The 22,372-nt window shown below is 42.6% G+C and overlaps 1 protein-coding gene and 1 long non-coding RNA gene across 2 annotated transcripts; one reads left to right on the forward strand and one right to left on the reverse strand.

Moving 5' to 3' along the window:
* Positions 1–3,257: 3,257 nt before the first annotated feature.
* Positions 3,258–12,496, forward strand: LOC135493468 (uncharacterized). The gene is made up of 6 exons (XM_064780831.1): positions 3,258–3,496; positions 4,184–4,253; positions 8,622–8,702; positions 9,324–9,356; positions 9,802–10,668; positions 11,104–12,496. The coding sequence occupies exons 2-6, from the start codon at positions 4,194–4,196 to the stop codon at positions 12,373–12,375; spliced, it is 2,313 nt and encodes a 770-aa protein (XP_064636901.1). The 5' UTR covers positions 3,258–3,496; positions 4,184–4,193; the 3' UTR covers positions 12,376–12,496.
* A 53-nt stretch (positions 12,497–12,549) lies between these two features.
* On the reverse strand, positions 12,550–21,229 carry LOC135493469 (uncharacterized). The gene is made up of 3 exons (XR_010448249.1): positions 21,145–21,229; positions 13,175–15,341; positions 12,550–12,620 (listed from the first exon to the last, which is right to left on the reverse strand). It is a non-coding gene; the product is annotated as an uncharacterized LOC135493469 (long non-coding RNA).
* Between the last annotated feature and the right edge of the window lie 1,143 nt (positions 21,230–22,372).

Genomic DNA, 22,372 nt, shown 5'->3' on the forward strand with positions numbered 1-22,372 from the left:
TGTCTGCTAAGGGAGGTTTCACTGTAGTTACGCTTTCAATTTGGGCACAATAAATAGCCAATGGGGACTATCATTCTCTTGTTTTCCGCCACCAACAAGAGGCAAGTTTCATTCAACTGAAGAATGCCACACCTGCACAACAGGCAAATGGAACTCTAAAATACATAAATATATCGATAGATCAGTGTTCAGAATGATTATAAAACCTTTAATTACTTTTTGTGCCAAAAGAAAAACACATAAACTAATGGAGGCCTTTACAAGATTTCAGTTGCACAAATCACATTTTATTCCTTCAATGGATGATGACATGATAGGGGAAATTTCAACAACTGCTTGAAATTATGAAATAAACATAGAATTGTGTAATAATACTAGACACATTATACATTATACCAGGATTGCAGTGACTTCAAATGCATACTTTAAAAGACCTTGACTAAAAGTATTTTCAGGAAAAAGTGCCAAAGATAAGTTGTTTTTGTTTTTATTAACTTACATATATCAAGGTCGAATAAAAACAAAAATATAAATAGAATTCACGAAATCCAAATTTTTTTTCTCAAATCATCAGAAGTGCATGTATTAGTGGTACTTGACTCTACCATCAAGCAAAATAATGGATGTATCCAGTCTACGTTTCAGAAATGAAGGATTGGTCTACCATAATTGAATAGGTAACCGAACACGTCATATGTAAGTCAATGGAAATAACGGTGTCCTGGAATGTCCTGCAACCAACCCTGCAACGAAATAGGTCACTTTTACACGACTCATACAACATGAACAATACTTTTCACTACCGGTTATACAGTAGAACCTCTCTATCAAGGACACCCCTGGGACTGTCAAGTGCTGTCCTTGATAGGTAGGTGTCCTGATTAGGGAGGTCAAATTGCTTGGAAACAACCAATTTGGGACCAAAGTGGTGTCCTTAATAGAGAGGTGTCCACTAAGAGAGGTTCCACTGTAAATGACTGTCTTGTGGACAAGACCAGAGCAACAGAAAAACATAATTAATAATGAAGGGGGTGAAGTTTAAGCCCTGGTGATGACAACTTTACACTGCCGCACCAACTTTTGATTTTTCTGGCCGATAAACTATTCAAAGAATTTGTGTTTTTCAATCGGAAAATCAGTTTTATTGATGATGAAAGATGAAGGGAAACCCTCATCCATTTGCTTAAAGTGGCGGACGAGAACCAAGAAATCAAATTACATTGGCCTTTTGATGATCATGTATTGAACACTCACACTATACTGTTCCAATATAAGTAGACTTTTTTCCTGTTTTCTGAAGAGTTGCAAGGATATCATCAGAAGGCAAATCGGAAGTGACGTACACTCTCTGTTTTTCCATATCAATTGTGTAATCGGAAATTTCTGAAAAAACATTGCAATTTTGAAAATAGCACATCTCGATTCCAAGTTATTACCTTTTTTTAACATCATTAGATAAGGATGACTATGAGTATGAATTCGCATAGTGCACTAACTGATGTGAAGGTTTTGGGGAAGATTTCAGCTCGACCAGTAATATCAAGGCAGTTATTTGAATTCTGTATTTCAATTTTTCAAGTTTCATTGGGGTGCGAAATTATTCCGAATGACATACAGAGTTCATCAATATGCTTTTTGTGTAGATGGACAACCCAGACAAATAATTTATCATTATTTAAGTTAATAATGATAATAAGTTATCATTATTTTCTGTGCCAAAACAATTTAAAAGTTAGAACCTGGACAAATTCATGAAGATGGTGGTGGTTTTTCTATTAGAGCAACAAGACATCATGATCTTTTGCTGCCTAACTGAACATAACTGAAAGGAATTATCTAAATTCTATCAAGAAATATTGTTCAGCACCCGGCAAAAAACTTTTGGGAAGAAGACATCGACAGAATGATCAGAAATGAACTTGCGTTTCTTTTCCAGGACTCTCTTGACAGCTCCTGAACAACCCTCACAGGTCATTTCAACTTCAAATTCATACTTCTGGAACAAAAAATATTGCACAGTCATCAGTTCATCTATAGCAAGCACAATTATGCTGGGTTATAATTTGATTTCAGGATTTGTTACTCAGTAACCTTCAAAACTTGCTTCACAACATTCCTGTGGCTTAGTATGTTTGAAGCAAACATTTTCCATTGTCTGATCGAGCGTCACCAGGCCAGCGGAGGAAGTCACAGGGCTGCTTACCCTCTAATAATTTTTCTTGTTATATTGCTGAAATTTTCCTGTATTTTGCCATAAGTTCCCGTAGTATCATGACATAGTGTAAATTTCAAAGCTGTTGGCCGCCGCCATTATTCTATGCAGGGTAGTCTCGCACAGCAGCTGTACACATGTGATACAAGTTTCCAGATCCTCAAAATAGGGTGATAACTACGATCGGTGTCGCGGTGCGCGAGACTAATCAGTATATTGCGTACTGAATAAAGAAAAACTCTCCTTGGCAACGGGCGTGGGAACTTCTAATATCGGGCCCGCCAGGATCAGATATCGGGTTTAAAGGCTAAGAAACTAAATGAAACTAGAAATTTGAATGTTTATTTCAAGAATTTAACCGTATACAAACATTTTACAACGTATTTTTAAGTTGAAAAAAAACGTATTTTCAGCACTGTAAAGGCCGTACCATAACGGTAAAAACCGTATTCCGTAAAGTCGGGAATTCAGTCGTACCAAAATACGGCCATTCCGTACAGGTACGCAGCCCTGAAGTCATTGCGGGCCCAAACAAACCTAAATATAGGCACAACGAACATAAGATCATGTGGTGTGCGACCATGGTCCAGTCCATGCGCTCTTTTGTTTGCAGCTTGTTTGTTGTGGCCTTCAGAGGCTTCCTCCACCTGGTGTGGGCCTCTATTGGGGTAAAGCCAGTCATTCTCAATCATGCACGGAAAAACAAAGAGGCCTCACTGAGCGACTCCGCAGGCTCAGTCAGCCAGTGGCAACATCGGCCCTCCACAAGTCAGTGGCTTCTGGCTAAGCAGGGTTCGACCCTCACCACTAAGTTCAAGAATGTGAAGGACTGGTAGCCGATAACCAACGGCAACGACCTTGAGAATAGGTTCATCCTACAAAACACAATATAATCTTTACCGTGGGCATTTCGAGAGATTCAATGAGTTATTGTAGAAGAAAGGAAGAAAATTCAGGAAATGAATAGAGACCATTCACGAACGAGTGCACGACCGTAGTACCTCGACACGGTTTTTGTCTTATTCCGCGGAGGCCGCGCGAAGGCGCGGGCAATTTCCGAGTAAATGACAACTTCCTTGATGGAGTGAAGGGGATTTCCAGTATGTTCTTTCCTCCAATCTCGGCTACATGCCAAAAGCATAGTGCAGTAGCCTGAACTCAACGCAGTTTCATTAATTACACTAAGTCCGGCCGCGACAGGCCTGTTTCATGGTATAGGCCGTTTGTTAGTGGAACAAGGCCCTACAACACATCATACAATAAGCCTACAGATCATAGTGTTGGGTAAGTACCCCCCCCCCCCGCGTGCACGTTCCAATTTCCTCGGGTGAGGGGGGGGGGGGGGGGGGGATCGTAGAGCGTTCATGACTCGTGTGAAATCCCATCCTTTAGGAAATCAGGGGCAGATCAATTTTCACTTCTATGGCACTGCACACACTTGGGCCGGAGAAGCGAACATTAACCCCCCTCGGTGAAATTCCCGAGAAATAATAAGCTTTCGAAATAATTCTTGCGTCTTTGAGATAATGAGCGTGCATTTCATTCACAGGTGAATTAATTTTCCATGATATCGGGCATTCATGTCACAACTTTAAACATGGACAAGGTACATGTATAAGGTTTTGCAATGTGTTACTCAGTCTCCCGTCAGTTAAAATACTTTAAGCTAAACTGTTTCTAGAATAAATTACTCAAGGGAGGGGAGGAGATCGCTAGAGCATAAACCAGGTCATTTTAGTGATGCACGTCCCAAACACTGTCACCCATGATTTATGGAGACCCCCTTAAATATACAGCAGGTAGTTTTACTGGTCCCCTCACATTTCGATAACAATGAACGAAGTCAAGTCGAATAAAGAGATGGTCTCTCTCACCTAGAGAAGACCAGGCTACATAAGTGTGGCCGATGGGATGGAGGTGGGATAGAAGGAAGGCAGCCCACAGAAGTGATATCAAAGTATCTACTTTCAGTTTGGTAGAGATGGCCTCAAACGTCCGCATTCAGATGGAAGCGACCATCTCAGCAGTGGATGAAACGCCTGTAAGTATTGACATGTTGCACCCTCCTACTCGGTAATCCAGAGGTATTAAGGTAGCAGGAAGGGTTGGGCGTTTGTGGTTTCCGAGTCTGAGGGGGTTGGTGTCTGTTGACTGTGCTTTAAGAGAGACTAGGCATGGCGCCAGTCTCTCTTAAAGCACAGACAACAGGCATTTGGTCTCAGTATTTGGGTTTTGATTGCCATGACTGTACCCCTGTAAAAGTCAGAGGAGGAGAAGTTTGGAATGATGAAAGCATTGAAGAAGAAGAAATGTTATTATTGAGGAAAGCAAAATTTATTATGAGACTAGAAGGCAGTGTCCTGACTTGATTATTTTGAAAATGGCGGTCTGAACACATTAAAAGGTGGAACATGGCATTTTATCGACTTTGAAGTGTTCCGCAGTTAAAGGGAGACTATAGGCAGCAGCTAGGTAGGCAAGATAAAGTCAGACAAATTTGCCAATAGGGGTCAGTCATATCTCTAGGCATGGCGCCAGTCTCTCTTAAAGCACAGTCAACAGGCATTTGGTCTTAGTATTTGGGTAAGTACAGAATCAAGGCAGCTCAGAGAGCAATGATTGAACGATGCTGTGGACAAGTCCAAGGATACTGCATCAGTCACGACCAACTTCTCATCAGAAAGCGTCACCACCAGCATATTCAATGTTTAGTTCCAACCTGTACCAGTCCAATGCACGCCTGTCATGGTCAGCAGTGGTCAGCTTAGCGCGATATGGAACATTCTTCCGAAACTCAAGCGAGGGAAGTCTGCTCATTAGCCTATCTCGCGCACTGCTCCTTCTTGTCAAACATCGTAGTGAAATCGTGGTACAGTGGGGCGTCCTCGAGGATTGCAGCTGGTCGGACAGACGTGAGGTGGAATGTGGGCGGCTGCACTTCTTCGTTGATGTGCGATGGCAGATAGCACAGTTGTTGCGTTGCATGACAGCTGAAAGAGAATGTGATATCATAGAACTGAGGCGTTTGCAATGAGACTATAGGTGAAGTAGAAGCAAGGAGTGAAAACGGCCATCTTCCAGTGACTAATATACAGAGTAAGGGCACTGGGTGTTGTTAGATTCAGCATTGAATGTATTCCTCGTACAAGCGTGAATAGTGTGGACATACAGTGAGAGGTGAGAGACCCCTATTGACTACTTCTTGTAACTTTATCTTGGATATTATATTAGTATTGAACTTCTAGCCATGGAATATGAAGAAATTGAAGTTGTACTTGTAGGCATGGAATATGAAAAATTATTCAACGGTGAAAGACATTATTCCATGAGGCTTTGCCGTGATCGCAAAGGACGCGACGTGATTGGTTCACATGCTAATGAGGTATGATAATGATAATTACCTCTATAATGCTACTTGGATAGCGACTGTGTCGTTGACTGCAACAGTGGTCAATGTCAATGTGTGCCTGTAATGTCAATGAAGTATGATGAGGTGATGACGATAGTGCAATTATTAAATATTGGAAAGAGATCTATTCCTAGAAGAACATATGTCCTGTTTTGACTAGGTGGCGCATTTTAGAATCAGCAGTGAGCACTGTGTGTAACATGGTGGAGGCAGCGGAGATAATAACTGTGTCGAAAGTATTGTTATAGGGCCTTCCCTAGGCCCATGGGGTTAAATTTACAATCCACGATTGAAAAGACGTAGTTTGATCGCATTCAACTATAAATCCATTGAACAGTTGTGTTCCTTTAGTCAACCGATGACCTTTTGTTGGGCCATGATCGGGGATTGTAAACTGTAAATGTATTATGGACTGGGAGACGGGGGAAACACAAGTGAAACTGAAATAGACCAAAACAAGTGATTTTGGGGCTTTGGTTTAGACGCATGCCCCACATGCGCCATGCGGGATTATACGGTTCATGTGAACTTGTTGACATCCACATGATCTAGTGCTGTTATTGGTCATGACATGGTACATGGTAGGCCTAATCATCATGGCTATATGTTTCAGGAAAAGCTCGGAGTAAAATGAACTGCCGATGAATAATGATGTTGTTTATGTTTACCATGTTTACTAGTACATAGCCATAGGGTATGCACTGGCCAGTGCACTTTCTGCACGTCGTCATGGTCATGTACGTGATACCTTGCATATTTTGTTTTTTGAATGCGCATGCTTTTTGGGCAAAATCACTTGTACCAACACTAATGAATAATGTCTTCTTATCCCTATGACTCCATACACAGTGAGGGCATTGTCCCATTCCCATCAAATGGTAACTTATTGTACCGTATTAGGGTGGAAGTTGGGGAGCAGATACCTACCGTTGCACGCCTGTCATAATCAGTAGCGATGAGCTTAGCGCGATATGGAACATTCTTCAGAAACTCAAGCGAGGGAAGTCTGCTCATTAGCATATCTCGCGCACTGCTCCTTCTTGTCAAACATCGTAGTGAAATCGTAATGGAAAACGTCTGGCTTTGCGCCAGACGTTGAGACTAATAAGTGAAGAACTAATAGGTAAAGAACTTCTACTTGCGCGAGACTGCTCTGATAAAATTATCATTGCAGAGACTACGGTGACGTACACATATATTTTTTACAATCAAAAATGCCCTCAAAAGACAACATGGAATGATTATTTTATTGATATTTCCTACTATATACCTTCCAATTATCACTTTATACAAATAGATCGGCGTTAGGTCGCATGCTTTTCTTTCCTGGTGACACTATAAAGCAAAATAGTTGCAACCCCGTAAATGCGCTATAAGTCCAATAATAAGTGACGGTGACCCGTTATAAATGTTTCGCCAGCTTCGCTTTTTTGCCGCTACGCGGCGCGTTGGGCCCTTGCGTCGAGTACACACTGAGCAATGACAGTTGTCTCACTGATGGGTTAGACCGGGGCTGGCCCGTCCCACTATAAGAGGTAAATGTCAGCTAATTTCGTCTACACTCCGGACGCAGTGGACCGGCCTCGTCCCTCGCGAGGAGATCCAATTAGGGTGACGTAATGAACTACCCGGGAGTCTAATTTCGTCAGCCTTCGCGGACAGAGTATATTTGGGTGTGCATGGGCATTCGACACGTGATATGTCCATATTTGGGATACGTCCCAAGGCGAGCTATTGGAATCGGCATAATGTTAGCCGGCTCCTTCGAAAGGAAAATCAATGAGACGTTCACCGGAAAAACACCGTTCCATCAGTCACCGATCGGCAACTCTATCACTTCCCAAATTCCAGAGGGAATCCGGGATGGGGGAGTCCCACAGTAATCACAATATAGTCTACTGCGCAAGCGGAAGCCTAGACTAATGTATTATCCTGTGTATTGCCGGTGCTTGGAGCTTTGTCGGAGGACAGCTGTTCGGAGCGTACATGGGGAATCCCGGGGCTATTTTTAGCGATGAGCACATGTTCAATCAAAACCCGAATAGCATCCCGCGAAGTTACTATTAATAGCTCACAAGGTCATTTGCATAAGATATTGATGACGTTTTAGTCACGTGACAGTCGGACAGCGACACTTATTTCTACGCATTTGAGCTTATTTCAAAGTCAATCATATTTGACCCTGCATTGTTTTTAGCATGAATGATACCATAGACTCAGAGAGAGAAATATTCAGAACAATTATGTAGTATTTCCAACACTCGGACATGTGCCAGATTGAATCTAACTGCCCTAGTTAGAAAGCCTGAATCCATTATGAAACCGCATGTTTGTCCGACATTGCCTGTAATTCAGCGATGGGGAAATAGAGGGCAGCAGCTGCAGTGACGTCATCTTCGCGGAATGCTATTATGATGTGAGACGTCAAGTGTCAAGAATAAATTTTGTTTACTTTCGGCTTGGCGATTGAAAACCTTCCATTTCGAAGGGACAGTCCGTCCCTTAATATATTGGTCTAATTGAATTTACCCCTATCTCATTTCCTAATATCCCATCGATACACCAGTCGGTACTCTGGTCGGTACCAGTCGGTACTCTGGTCGGTACCAGTCGGTACTCTGGTCTGTACCGGTCGGTACTCTGGTCGGTACACCAGTCGGTACTCTGGTCGGTACCAGTCGGTACTCTGGTCGGTACCAGTCGGTACACTGGTCGGTACCAGTCGGTACTCTGGTTGGTACCAGTCGGTACTCTGGTTTGTACTAGTCGGTACTCTGGTCGGTACCGATCGGTCGCCAATCGGCGTTGTTTCTGTTACCAATCAATGAGACTGAGTTCTGGCAGTGGCGTGCGTAAGGAAAGACTTGCATTTGAAATTAATTAGTAAGGACGGAAGAGTGAAAAGAACGTCTTATCCCTATGTTACAATCCTCTTGAGTGAAACCTTGTTGATTTTCAGACTTCGTCTCTGTATAATAATCCCAAATCTTTTATTTTTAGGAAACGCCACCAACGAACACGACTCCTGTCAGCGATAGTCACGGTGAGAGCCAAAGTGCCTGTATGAAATGTCTAGTCAAGGTAACTATCCTTATTGCTTGTGATAAAAGTACTCGACGTCAAGAACCGAGCTGACGAACTCTTTTCACACGGCTAATAGAGAAAGCAGGAAATCACTTCACCGGACAGTGGCCAGGTACAAAATCAGTTTGATAGTTAACGAAGCGAAATGACCACCAGAGCAGTCTGTTTTGTGATCAGTCGGTGAGGCATCAATTCTTATTTTAAAACACCTCAAACTATACGCTGGGATATGTCCTTGGTTGTCTTCATATCCTACATCAGCTCAGTAGTTAGTGGCTGCCTTTGCATAACCGCTGCCGCCAAAACGAAGTACAGGAAGTTGTACATGTACATGCACACAGTGCATGCAACGTCACGACCAAGTTCAGACGCGGAATTTTATCACCTTGCCCGAGAGCAAGTCAGTCCACAGAAACTACATGTACTACGACAAAGGTCTCCAACAAGGACTGAAAATTTAAGGTGCATGGTGCCCAATGTCTCACCACCCGACCCATAAACGCCTTCTTTTTACGACAAAGACTGACGTGAGCAGGTCTACGAGTACCTCACTATTGATATGACATCTGTTTACACGTATCGTGTGTGGTAGTGAGATATTCTTAAACATTTTTCCAGTTGTTAGTCCCCGTGACAGAAGATGAAAAAGAGGTAGGTTGGACTCCTGCGCAGCCCAGATCTAGATTTATTGATGACGGGACGTCGTTTAGTGACTGCCAACACATTTTCTTTCTACTCCAAGATTCTTCCATCAAAATATCAACCAAATGTTAATATCTGTTGTCTGCATTGAGTATTGGACAGTTTTGGACTTCGATCTTGAGTAGGCTCTCATGGGTTAAAACAAGGCTGCGACTATTTTTACGGCAGTCTCTAACATGCCTTATGTAATCTGCACACTATTCTAACAGTAATCATCATTTTTGAATCTGATGATCGATCCGAACCTCATGACTACCTGATCATCAGTTCAATCCCCTATGTATTTCGCCAAAATCTTATTGTTACAGAATCATAAGAATACCCACTATCAATGTAAAAACAACATCAAATACATTTTCCTAGTGCTCCAATATCATTGTTTAATACCTCACAGGAGGAATCGTTAGCATCGCCAAGCGAAGATGTACTGCTTCCGAGAGAGCAGGTTAACTTCGACGAAGTCACCATGAGGTACTACCTGACCCCCTACCTTTTATTCGTCGAGAACCAGGAGAGAATCCTCAACGACAAACACGAGCATATGCATAAAACTGACAGGAAAAAACTGGCGTCGGATCATCTGATTTCTGCGGAAGTTTCAACGATCATCAAGGAATTAACTCAATATCTCAACGAAGAAGGCAGCATGATGTTTAGGGGTGGAGAACTGAAACGATGCGGCAGTGTCGAAGAGGGAACCAAAGTCAGTAGTTGTGATGAATTTGACTTCCAGTACTTGATTTCCTTAAACAACTACAGAGCGACTCGGAAGCCTCTCCTAAGAACCAAGCCGAGATCTTCTGGCGAAACTACAAAGTCGTTCTTCAGCCTTGCAGTGGCGGAGATCAATGACGCTGATGAGGCCATTCAGACGGAACTTCTCCCGAAAGATGTCCACACTCAATTTAAAGATGAGGTTGGGAATGGACTCTCGAAACAGGACTTGAAGTACGGTCACTTGCTGAAGAAGGCTGGCCCTGCTGTGAAGATAGTCCTTTGGAAAAAGACGAGGTATGGCAAGCCGGAATGCTTCGTTAAGATTGACCTTACTCTCGGAATAAGAGCAGATGTCGACAAACTGTTTGAAAAAGAGGAGTTGACCCCTTTAGCTTCAGCGCTGCCATGGAATTTGACATTAAAATGTCACTTCGTGTGTGCCCATAATTACTGGAAGATATCGTTTGTCGAGACGGAGCAAGAGCTGATGAGGAAGATCTGCGAGGAAGATGTTTTCAAGATGACATGTTACAGGGCAATAAAGGTAAGATCACTTTTTCTATGCCCTCACTGAAAGCTCTCCTGAGGATGCCTTGGAAAAGTCCCTACTCCCAGTCGAGAGCGGCTGGATATTGCATCATGTCTTCCCGGCTGTTCATGAAGTCAACACGGTGAGCAACTTCGTGTAGAAACACCTGGATCACGTCGATGCAGGCAAACATAGCCGATGTTCTTCTGTATTGTACACACACATACCTTAATATTGGCATGTTGAAGGGCTACGATAGTAAGTCATTATTGTCATTTCATATTTACCCTCTTTTCCATGCAAATTTGGAATAGAAATGACATGGCGAAAATGATATTCTGCCCACTGACACGGTATACTGCTCCCCCTCCCCTACGAGCAAAAACCGAACAGTAATTTGTGTTCTTTGCCTTGCTTGCAAACAGACGCCGTATTTCTTATTTATTTCAGTGTGTCCGAGACAAAGTTGACATTAAGGACCCGTACGGTGACGGCATCCTGCCTTCCTACCCTATCAAGATGACATTCATGGACATCGCGCTGAAAGACTGTCAGGATGGTGTGAAATGGCATATGGAAGATCTGGGCAAACACGTGATTCACGTCCTGAAGGAAGTCGAAGGAAGAGGTCAGGGTCATCGACTCAAGTGTCCATTCCTCCTCGGCGATGACGTCATGGGAGAGGCAGATAGATCGTACCTTGAGAGTCGGAGAGTTTTGAAAAAGCTGAAGGAATCTGAAGGCGTTTACGTTTCTCAGCAGAGTACTTTGTTCCCAATCCTCATTGCATTTTCCTTGCTTTCTTACTACATGTTCTTGTGGTGTTATATGTATTTGGAGGATGGTGATACTATCCCTCGGTCGGACAACAACATCCCCGTGAAGCCGTATCTACTTGCCTGCTATGTTTCGGGCCAGTCATCTGTTTTCACACTAGCGTGTCAATTATTAGTTTGCATACTATTTTTTTTGAAAAAGAGAGGAAATAGGGAAATCCATCCCCTTTACAGGATCTATTACATTATCCCTTTCATCGAGTTATTGTACTTCATCGTAGGATTTATTCTGGAGATGTTGTTTTTAGGGTATGGCAGTTGGCGATACGACCCGTTGCTTTTACCGGTTGATGTTCCAGTTTTTACAGTCAGTTCCTGCAAATCCCATGCATTTGTCCTTTCAATACTTGTTCAGTTTTTCATCAATTCACCATTATTATTCAGCGGGATAACTATCAGTGCCAATGCTATATTTTCCATAGCGCTCGAGAAGAACTTGCGCCTTTTTCATACATATTTAACTTTCCCTGGTGGCGGTTGGCGATGGAGAGCACCAGATGGTAACCGCTATGAATTTCTGCCCGAGGTGTGTGGTAGAGAAGGTTTTCAAGGCTTTACGAAAGCTCGGGCCTACATTGTAGCTATACTAACTCCTCTTGCGGTATTCCTCACGATTGTTATACCAGCGTACTACACCACTGTTGACAGTTACACTGATTTTCCTCGAATTCACCACGCTTGCATTTTACAAGGCGTTCTTTTAGTGATCCTTGTGTTACTACTCATACAGCAAATCATCGGATCGCGTTCTTGGAGTAATCACTGGGAAGTAATCTGTGAATCAAGGATAAATAGCTGTGGCAACGCGGCGTTCTGTTATTTTTTTCCATACATTTTTTGTCCAAATTGGGAAGCTCTCAAAGACGACTTAAGAACAAAAGCCTAAAACAAACTTAGAAAACGTAGACTGTGTCAATATACACACTCTTCCAATTCAACTAATTAGCAAAAACTAATAATCTGCATAGTTACTCATCCACCAACTGCAACTGAACTGTCAAAATTTAGTCGTGAAACTTACCTGCTCTAGGTAAAAAAGCAGTAAAAAATAACCCTGCATTAAAATGGTCAACAACTAATTTTTCGATGGTCGTAAAACAACTAATTTCATAGTCGGTGGAATAGGAATACCTACGGTGGCCCATAGAGGACATGCGTTTATTTTCAATATAATAGAAAATTTGTTTTTACAATGCGTTCTTTTTCTCTCGAATTACAACCGCCGTCGGATTTATTTCTCACCGCCGAAAAAATAATTTCCACCGCCGGGTAAAAAATAATAATTCCCACCACCGCCAAAGAAAATAATATCCACCGCGGTGGAAATTAATATCTACCGCGGTGGAAATAATATCCACCGCGGGAGCTAATTCGTTATTGACACCGGGTGGCTATTATTTCCACCGCGGTGGCTATTATTTCCACCGCGGTGGATATTATTTCCACCGCGGTCGATATTAATTTCCACCGCGGTCGATATTAATTTCCACCGCGGTCGATATTAATTTCCACCGCGGTGGTGGGAAATTATTATTTTTTACCCGGCGGTGGAAATTATTTTTTCGGCGGTGAGAAATAAATCCGACGGCGGTTGTAATTCGAGAGAAAAAAAACGCATTGTAAAAAGAAAATTTTTCTATTATATTGAAAATAAACGCATGTCCTCTATGGGCCACCGTAAATACCAGAATAGTTAAAAAGTTACTATCACATAGTTATTTTCACTCATTTGTTTTAAGAGTGTAGACCTACGTCATCATTTATATGTTCACGTCCATCAGTTTATGTGTTTACGTCATCAGTTCGTGACAGAGTACTTGTAATTTGTTCTTTGTTATTGTGTGGTTGACTCGTTCTATGCCACATTCCCAATAAGCAAGCAGAGTCGTTCATGTCTAATACAGATCTTTTTTTGCTCGAAAAATATATTTTGTTTCTAAAGCTACAAGCACACATAGTGTTATGTCTCCGTGCGTCATCAGGTCACGTCTGTGAGACCAGATCAAGAGCTGACCTCTCCGAGGTATTGCAATCATGTCTGTTGCGTCTATCATTTGGCTTTAAGAAATACGTGTAATGCTCTCAAATCTAGTTTTCGTCATTTTTTTAAATACAAGAATCTCAACCTAAGAGGTTGGAACAAGTTTCCAGATTTTTTACCCGATTGCACACGCGTATAGTCGTGTAGCGCAATGTGGTGTCCGCATGTGCAACAGTATTCAAAAATCGAGAAATCTCGTTTCAACGTCTGTCAATAGCGGATCGGAGCTGAGTAAAATCAAAGACGTGACGTGTATGAATCCTACTCACTTTCTCCTACGGCACTTTCTGAAATAAGTCATTTGTAGGCATTTGTAATATGTAATTTTAGTAATCCTTATGTCACCAGCGAATGACTAGCCAATCACGAGAGGCCCTATTTTGAGGAAGTCGCAGACTCCTGCACAACCCGAGATCAACTGCACTGCAGATTTATTGATGATGTCATTTCGATCTGCTTGCAGTTGGAGAATGGCGAAGTGGATGGTGTATTTCAAATCATGTTTGTACATCAGCTACGCCTCTTCTTCACTAACAGCTAGGTCAAATTTACCATTCTCGTCCTCTTTCCTGGAGACTCGGATCCATTTTGACTGTTGTTCGTGGAGTCAAGCTTCGTGTATTTCTTGCACCTAAACAAATTCAACACCCGCCTTTTGAAAAACGTCAGCCGCGCGGTGTATATACAGAAATTGACGGAGTAATTGATAATACTGATACTTGTAATGAATCGATTTACTTCCAACCCTTCCTTGATATTCTGCAGTGTCTTCCCCACAAATCCCGTTGACTCCCAATAGAACCATAGTCCCCACGCCAAGCAAAATGGAATCGTCAGAATCAAATAGACTGAGGAGACGGCTAGGAGATTTACAGCAATCATCACGTCCTGTTTTCTGCTTTTCTTCACTCCTCGGATTTCCTGCCTTCCTTTGCTCGTCCTGGCAATTCCGATGATGATAAAAGTGTTAAAAAGTCCCAGCAACACGCATGGCAGAAAGTAAGTCGTCGCCATTGAGTGAAAGGAAAAATAATACGACATCCAAGTTGATTTTTCAGAGTTTGGAAGACAGACACTGAATCCGTGTTTTTTGTAAACATCGTATATAAAAGGGATAGGGAACCAGGAAATCACGCTGACTATCGTCAATATCACGAGAATTCGCCGCCGTTTGCCCACAGTTACCCATTTGAAGGCGCGTAATGGAAAACAAACTACGATGAATCGTTCAATGGTGAAAAAGACGAGAATCCACGAACTCAAAAAGGCGCAATGTAACCACACGTAGCGAACGAACACACATGTTCCGAGATTCATCGCAGGGATGTCAATCCAGAAGCTCTCTCTCGTGGCGTATTTGAGGCCGACGTGAAACCATTCCACGACTCCATTGAAAAGAAGGTTCCCAGTGTCGGATAACGCGAGGTAGAATAAGTAATGAATTGAAGCCTGGTCCCATTTTCTGTAACTGAGGAATATTCCAATGCTTAGTAAGTTGCCTATTATTCCTAATAAGATTATTATCGGACTGATATACGCACGGAAAAAGTACATTCCGTGTGTAAGCGATGACGTTGTGGCATTATCCGCGTCCTCTGGCGAGTGGTCAGTGACCTCTGTCAGATTGTACTTTTGGATTGCCGCCTGGACAGCAATCCTTACATCTAGAAGCTGTGTTGTCTGGGAAAAATCCGGCGCCACGCCGCGCCTTGACATGGTAGTTACTGTGATGTTGAAGTCGGCGTGGTAGCTGGAATTGTTCGGAGGTATATCAAGAGAAGCGTTCATTTTGTAGCTCTTCTGTGGTGCACCTAGAAAGAAGAATGAAATATTTAGAGCAAGTGTCTAAACCTGCACTGTAATTATCAGCTTACCAGCAATTGCGTTCCTTCATTGCACGATTGACATTCCTTGCATTAGCTCAACGACACTCGGCAACGTTATATAAATAATAGAGCTGTAAACATTCATAAACGCAAAGTTTTTAGATATCTATTCAGCCAAGAGAAATTCATTGCAGTCTTCTTCTGTAAAAAGAGGACGAGGTCGTTACAAATTTGATCAATTATACGAGTTTGTTAGAATTCACACACATTAATATGTTTTAGAAACTATCTAACGAGTCACAAGAGACAAATGAATGTAAATTATTTACTGGCTTCATAATGACGAGAAGCCCAGCTTGACTTCTCTCAGGCTGAGTAATGATGACGGAATTATCATCAAGCCAGTTAATCTAAACTCTCAATAAGATGCACTCGCAAAAGCGAAATTTCTCGATTTCTCCACAGCAGATACCTTTAGTCTTTTATCATCGTCGGCGTTAGAAACAAACGCCAGCGTTACTGCTAATAGTAGAGTCAATATAGCACCTGACCCCAAAAAAATTGCAAGCAAACGTTTTATGGTTGTTTATTGTAGTATTGGGTCTTGTGAACAACATATCAAAAGTTTACAAAAATTTAAGTCCGGGAAAGGGTCAAAAAGTGACGTCAAAAACAAGATGGCCGCCAAATCATAAAAGTGGCTATATCTCACTTCATATTTGACATAGAGTGAAAATATTGGTGTCTAGGTATAGGTTTTAGGGGTCAAGGAATCCATTAAGCCTATTTATGAGGTTGTAGGAGAATTGCATAATGGGAAATCCAAGATGGCCGCCACGACGGCCCCAGATTATGTCTTTGGCCACAACTCAGTTCATACTAAATGAAACTGACAGTTGTGTGGTGTCTTTTCATAGGTTTTAGGGGTCAAGGAATCCATTAAGACTATTTATGAGGTTGTAGAAGAAGTGCATAATAGGGAATCCAAGATGGCCACCAGATATGGTGCGTAAGTTGGGAATATTAAAGAACTATATTTAGCAACGACTATATGTACATAGTAATATTTTATTTTTAGTCACTGTGGAAATAGCCTCTATATCTCATTGTTCTTCATCAACGTCTTCTTCGTCTTGTATTGGGTCCAGAGTCATGTTATCACAGTTCTCCTCCTGACAAGATCCGCATGCATTCGTGCACTCAAGCCCATGCTTTTTGCAGGTACACCTTAGTGTGTTACATGTAGCGGAGCAGTTGCAGTGGATCATTTTGAGGAGAGCCTCGGGAGCAAGGTCATTATCCATCATGATCGGAATGAGTGTATCCCCTTGGACTTTGAATCCCCAGTCAGTTGGAACCATGTCCTCACTCATGCCCATCCAGACAAGCACTTGGTAATGCACCCTAAGTGAGTGAAATCTGGTGGCAGAAGCAGTTGGTGGAAGTCGTTCAGGTGTCACAAATGCCTTGGCTCTTGAAACTTTCTTACAGAGCAAACTGTACCTAAGGGCTGCTAGAGATTCGCTTTGATTCCCATTAAACAATGAAATCATTGCTTTAGAGCCAGCACCTTCGACAGTTTTTTTTGTCTCTGTCAGGGGAACAAAACACCTTTGAACATGAGCGTTACACGGTGTCTCCCTTCAGAATCTTTTCGAACACGGATTTCTTTCCAATGCCAAAGATTCTTGAAGTCGTATCACAACCCGTGAATGCGTGCAAAAACAGCAGATCAGTGCATATGTCATCACCTAATATATGTTTCAGAACACTGATGTTGTACACATGTTTTGTTTTATCACCACTTTTGTCTGAACGGGAAGTACAGCTCATGGCTGTCCTCAACTGTCGCATGATACAAGAGGAGAATCAACAGGTCGGTATCTTCACCAATGAGCGTTGTAGATTTGTACCTAGACATCGAAACTGCAGCTTTTACAATGTCCACGTCTGCATCTCCCTCAGCTTGAATGACATTGCAGCCTTTCTGTCGCAAACAGTTTGCGATTAGATCAATCATAGCCTGTTTGTTTTCCACATTTGAGAGGGGGTCTTCCTTTTTTCCAACGAACTTGGTAGCATCTGATATATCGACCTTGTTTGCAGTCTTGTTAGCACCTCGTCGCTGATGAGTATTATCCTTAATTCCTGGCCCTCCGCTGTACCCATCAAAGACAACTGTGGCATGTCCGTATAAATCACCAGTGAGCTTTGCATATGCCTCGGCGATCGAGCTGTATGTGGACCCTTCGGTCCATTTCGTTCTATGCAAAAGTGAGCCCCCGTCTAAAACGTAGTGATCAGTGACTGGGATTGTATCGAGCACGGCATCCTCGGATTTAGGAGTGACATGGTTTCTTATAGCTTCCATCAGTTGTACCTTGTCTGGTTAGCGCAAGCAGTGCTTTGCTTCAAATAACGATGGAGGATGAGGGCTGAGTTCATAGTCCATCACCTCACTTAGACTAAGATCTTCTCCTGACTGTGACACAACCAAGAACCTCTGAAACAACAGAGCTGGGTCGATGGTTCGATCGCCAGTTATTTTGATGGCCCGGGCAGTAGCTAATGTCTTCACTCTAGTATTTCTCTTGTGCGAATACGAAAATATAGACTGTCCTTCCATTGCTTTTACTACGCTTTTGCCAACCGTGAAAAGATCATGCACGTTCACATCTTCATTAGCATTTATCCCTGTTATAATGTTGCGCAAGGTGGCATCCCCTGTAAAGGGAGAAAAGTCTGCAAGTTTTTCTATTAGCTTTTCTCCGTCTGCTTTATCTCTGTTCATCCTTGAAGGCGTAGCCTCTTTGTGCTGTTCACTTGTTGTGTATACCATCTAGCTGAACTCTTGCATGGCATAGTTGTAGGCTGAGGTTACAGGGCGAGACATGGTCCAAAGTGTTCTTTGGTGTTCACTGAAGCCACTTCCTCTTGTTAGCCCGCCTGTGCTTTTAAGAGAACGCATGAGCGTCTGCTCTATAACAAGATCAGAGCTTAGGCCAGCCCAGTATTGGTTGCTGCGGCGTATGACATGGAAGCCATTCATAAACTTCTGATGAACAGTAGGGTTTTCAGCTTCTAAGCTGTTCATCTTCTGTAGATACAGAAAACCCGCAAGAGATAGTTAGGGTGTCCAGCTGCTGCAAATATTGGCAAACAATCTGCGATGGCATGGAGGTGCATCTCCCATGACCCAGTGCGATCAGCCTCAATGAGCTCGCGTGCAACTCCCAACATTTTCTGATAGTTTATCCACAGTTTACTTGTCTTTGAATCATTGGATAGTTCACATTCTTTCGATTTGAGCTGATCAGCGATTGTTGCGATGCAATCCGACTTCAGCAACGACTCCATCTCTCGTTCACCAGTTTCCGTAAGAGCGTAGAGCGTTTCAAGCTCTTTCAAGACGTTTTCAAAACCAGGCTCGTCCTTGATGATTTTAGCCACTATCTGATGCGTAGGGCATTGATCCACAAGAAGATGTCCACGAAATGCACGATGTACAGATTTACCACTCATCATATGCACAACCGCGTTTTCTCCATAGCCTGTTTCTAGGATCTGTCTCAGCCCACTCCCATCCATTAATGTTCCTATTGCCCCCAGAAGATTCATGAAGGTATGGAATCTGCCTAGTAACAACACAACATTTCTAATCGGACTATTGTCTGGTACTTCATTTACGATCTCCGATGCCTTCCAGAAGAGCGGCTGGTCGAATGTAACGATTGGTGGGATGTTTTGCTTAGCGGCTAGGTTGCATACGTACTCCAACGTGGAGAAAATGCATGTTTTGTTGCTTGATGACCAATAACATAAACTGAGCTATTTTTAAGTCTTGGGTGTATTGCGGTCAGCATCGATTTGCAATGATGCACTTCTTCTACAACCTCATAAATAGTCTTAATGGATTCCTTGACCCCTAAAACCTATTAAAAGACACCACACAACTGTCAGTTTCGTTTAGTATGAACTGAGTTGTGGCCAAAGACATAATCTGGGGCCGTCGTGGCGGCCATCTTGGATTTCCCATTATGCAATTCTCCTACAACCTCATAAATAGGCTTAATGGATTCCTTGACCCCTAAAACCTATACCTAGGCACCAATATTTTCACTCTATGTCAAATATGAAGTGAGATATAGCCACTTTTATGATTTGGCGGCCATCTTGTTTTTGACGTCATTTTTTGACCCTTTCCCGGACTTAAATTTTTGTAAACTTTTGATATGTTGTTTACAAGACCCAATACTACAATAAACAACCATAAAACGTTTGCTTGCAATTTTTTTGAGGTTAGGCCTTATTTTTCATAAATTGACTCTACTATAACGCCAACTGATCAGCAACCAAGCCCAAGTCTTGTAGTATAACAACAAACATTTTGTTAACTACCGCTGGTCAAACGTATCGGATAACAGAACCATGTTCAACTCCTGATCACATACCTGACAACATCTCTCTGATAAAAAGAAATGTATGGCAATTACCCCAAGAGTCATAAACAAGCATTTGCAATGATCTTGAAGCCTGTTTTGTTCAAAGGTGATGTTATGATTTAGCTTTACCCGATGTTGTGGTTGCAGGCCGCTGCAACATATTGTGCTTGTTTTCCCATTTGTTTAGTGTTCCCATAAAATAGACTGATAAATTGATTGATGTTGTGTTAAATGATGCACTAAACAATATTGCCTGTATCAGAATCGTTCAAATAAATTTTGTTTGAAAGACTCTGCCTGAATGCTGATGCTCTAAGATTTAGGTAATTGATTAGGTTTTCACCCCATCAGTCGGTTTGGGAGCTGTGTATTTTGTGTCTGGCAAATCATCACAGGGAAGCGACTTCATAAAAAAATAAAGCAGGAGGTCCCCAATGGTTATTTTTTAGTCAATATAAAAATTTCAAAAAGCTCTTTGCGATGGACATTTGTTTGCGTACTGTCATCACAGCAGATTGTATAAACATGTATAACTCTTTTCGGAGCGGGCAGGAAAGTCCCCAAGATAAACAAACTCAACGGCCAATGCCAAGGATCATCAGGGCAAACTCACTGATAACATCGACCCATATGAAACATGATTTGTGGGGGTCGATAGTCCTAAAGCCCGTAGCACACTCGCCGCCAACTTCGGCGTTCACCGGCGTTTTTTGCCGCAAGAGTCCTGAACGCCTGAAAAATCCCTAGTCTGCTACGAACGGCGTCGGCGAACGCGACTCGACGCGACTTGCCGCAACTAAACGCCAAATATCTAACGTCGCCGCGTTTGAACGCAAGAAGAAGCCAGGTGTGCTACGGATGGCCGCCTGACTTGGCGTCGGCGGCGAGGCTATGGCCAATCAGTATGCGTCTTGATGTCACATGATTTCAAAATGGCAGCCTAAAGTGGCGGAAAAGACGCTACTGGACGCCGATTCTGGGCAGGTGTGCTCTGACCGGGATCCACTGGCCGCCAACTTTGGCGTCGAGAGGCGTGTGCCGAACGCTTCTTGTCGCCAAAATTGGCGGCTAGTGTGCTGCGGGCTTATTACAGTAAGGGTGTGTGAACGTTGTGCTTATCTAAGGGTCGTCAATTGACAATACCAAACCCCACGAAACGCATTCGATGGGGGCCAGTCGGGCCTACAAAGCTACATGTATAGTAAGGGCAAATACGCTACTAAATTACGTTTTTAAAATCATTTCGTAATACAGGGATGACACATACCAAACAAAGGCTTCGTATTTCAGTAATCATTTCGACAAAATATAAAACAGATTACATAAATTTAATGTAAATTGCTTACAAATGAAGGAATATCCGCTAGTTGATGATGTATTGCGCGGAACACTCACTTCTCTCAACGTAGCTTCGGTCCTGGATTAAAATCACCGGACGGTGGGTGCGATTAGATGTATAAAAAACGGCACTTATTCTCCTTGAAAGTCATCTACAAAAGTACATATTCTTCACAATTATATAATTGCTTCTCATATAATGACCTTTTAAAGTCCACCTCGTTTGTCCAAGCCCAGAGAGGCTGAAGATCGACTGGTGGAGTTGATTCTCAATATCCAAGCGTTGCGGGATACGTCGTTTTCTTACAATATGACCGCCCAATATCACTCGCGCCCAATATCACCAACGGTCATTTTCCGAAACACATATGTCCGCATTGTCAAACTCGCTCCTGATCTGTTGCCGTAGATGAAGGACCAGAAGGCAATCCAGAAAAATATCTGCTCATATCACGAAGCACTTCACTTGGGCGAACGCCTCTGACTTAATAAATAATCCTTGATACCTATGTCAATTACAGAAAAAGACAGTCTGTTATTGTAGTTGGTGGTATCGTTATCTTTGTTCTCCCGGTTTTAGATATTGAAAAGAAAGTCCGCGGTTTGTAAATCTCGTATCGTCATCAGCGCTATCCAGAACGTATATTGGCCGCGAAAATGCTCCCAACCGCTTTTTATAGAAGGGAGAACAAAGTGATATTTGTACCTGGCTAACGAATTACCCTTCCAGTAACGCTCCCCTTCTTCAAATGACGCCAACACATATTATTAGAAGCTGCCAGTTACCCACAGCCGCTTCCGAGAAAATAATCCGTGCTTAGAAGACGCGCGCAGTAATCCATCATCCTGGGTTTCAAACTAATTGAATGGATTACTTTTGCCGAGTAGTGCAACCACCTGTTCGTCGATGTCGACTTAAAGGAGTACGCCGTTCGTAGTTACTAATTTTCAAGAATTTGTTGCATGCATCTCTACCACCTTTTACTAGCCTGTTTAGTTGTTTGGGTACACACCGCAAATTCGATACTTTTCCACCTAAAGAATTCCGTTTCGACAGTGAATATTTGGTCCAATACATTCTCCCCGCCTGTGACCAGTCAAGCAAGGTTTTGCGTTCGGTCTTGCGAGTTGTCAGGACAATCCCCTCAAAACTCCCCGATTTCACCATGCCATGGCCTGGATATATCACGACGTAAATCTACTTTGCCGACACGCGGTTGAATGCCCATATACACC

This window comes from Lineus longissimus, chromosome 9, assembly GCF_910592395.1.
Source record: "Lineus longissimus chromosome 9, tnLinLong1.2, whole genome shotgun sequence".
Taxonomy (NCBI): Eukaryota; Metazoa; Nemertea; class Pilidiophora; order Heteronemertea; family Lineidae; genus Lineus; species Lineus longissimus.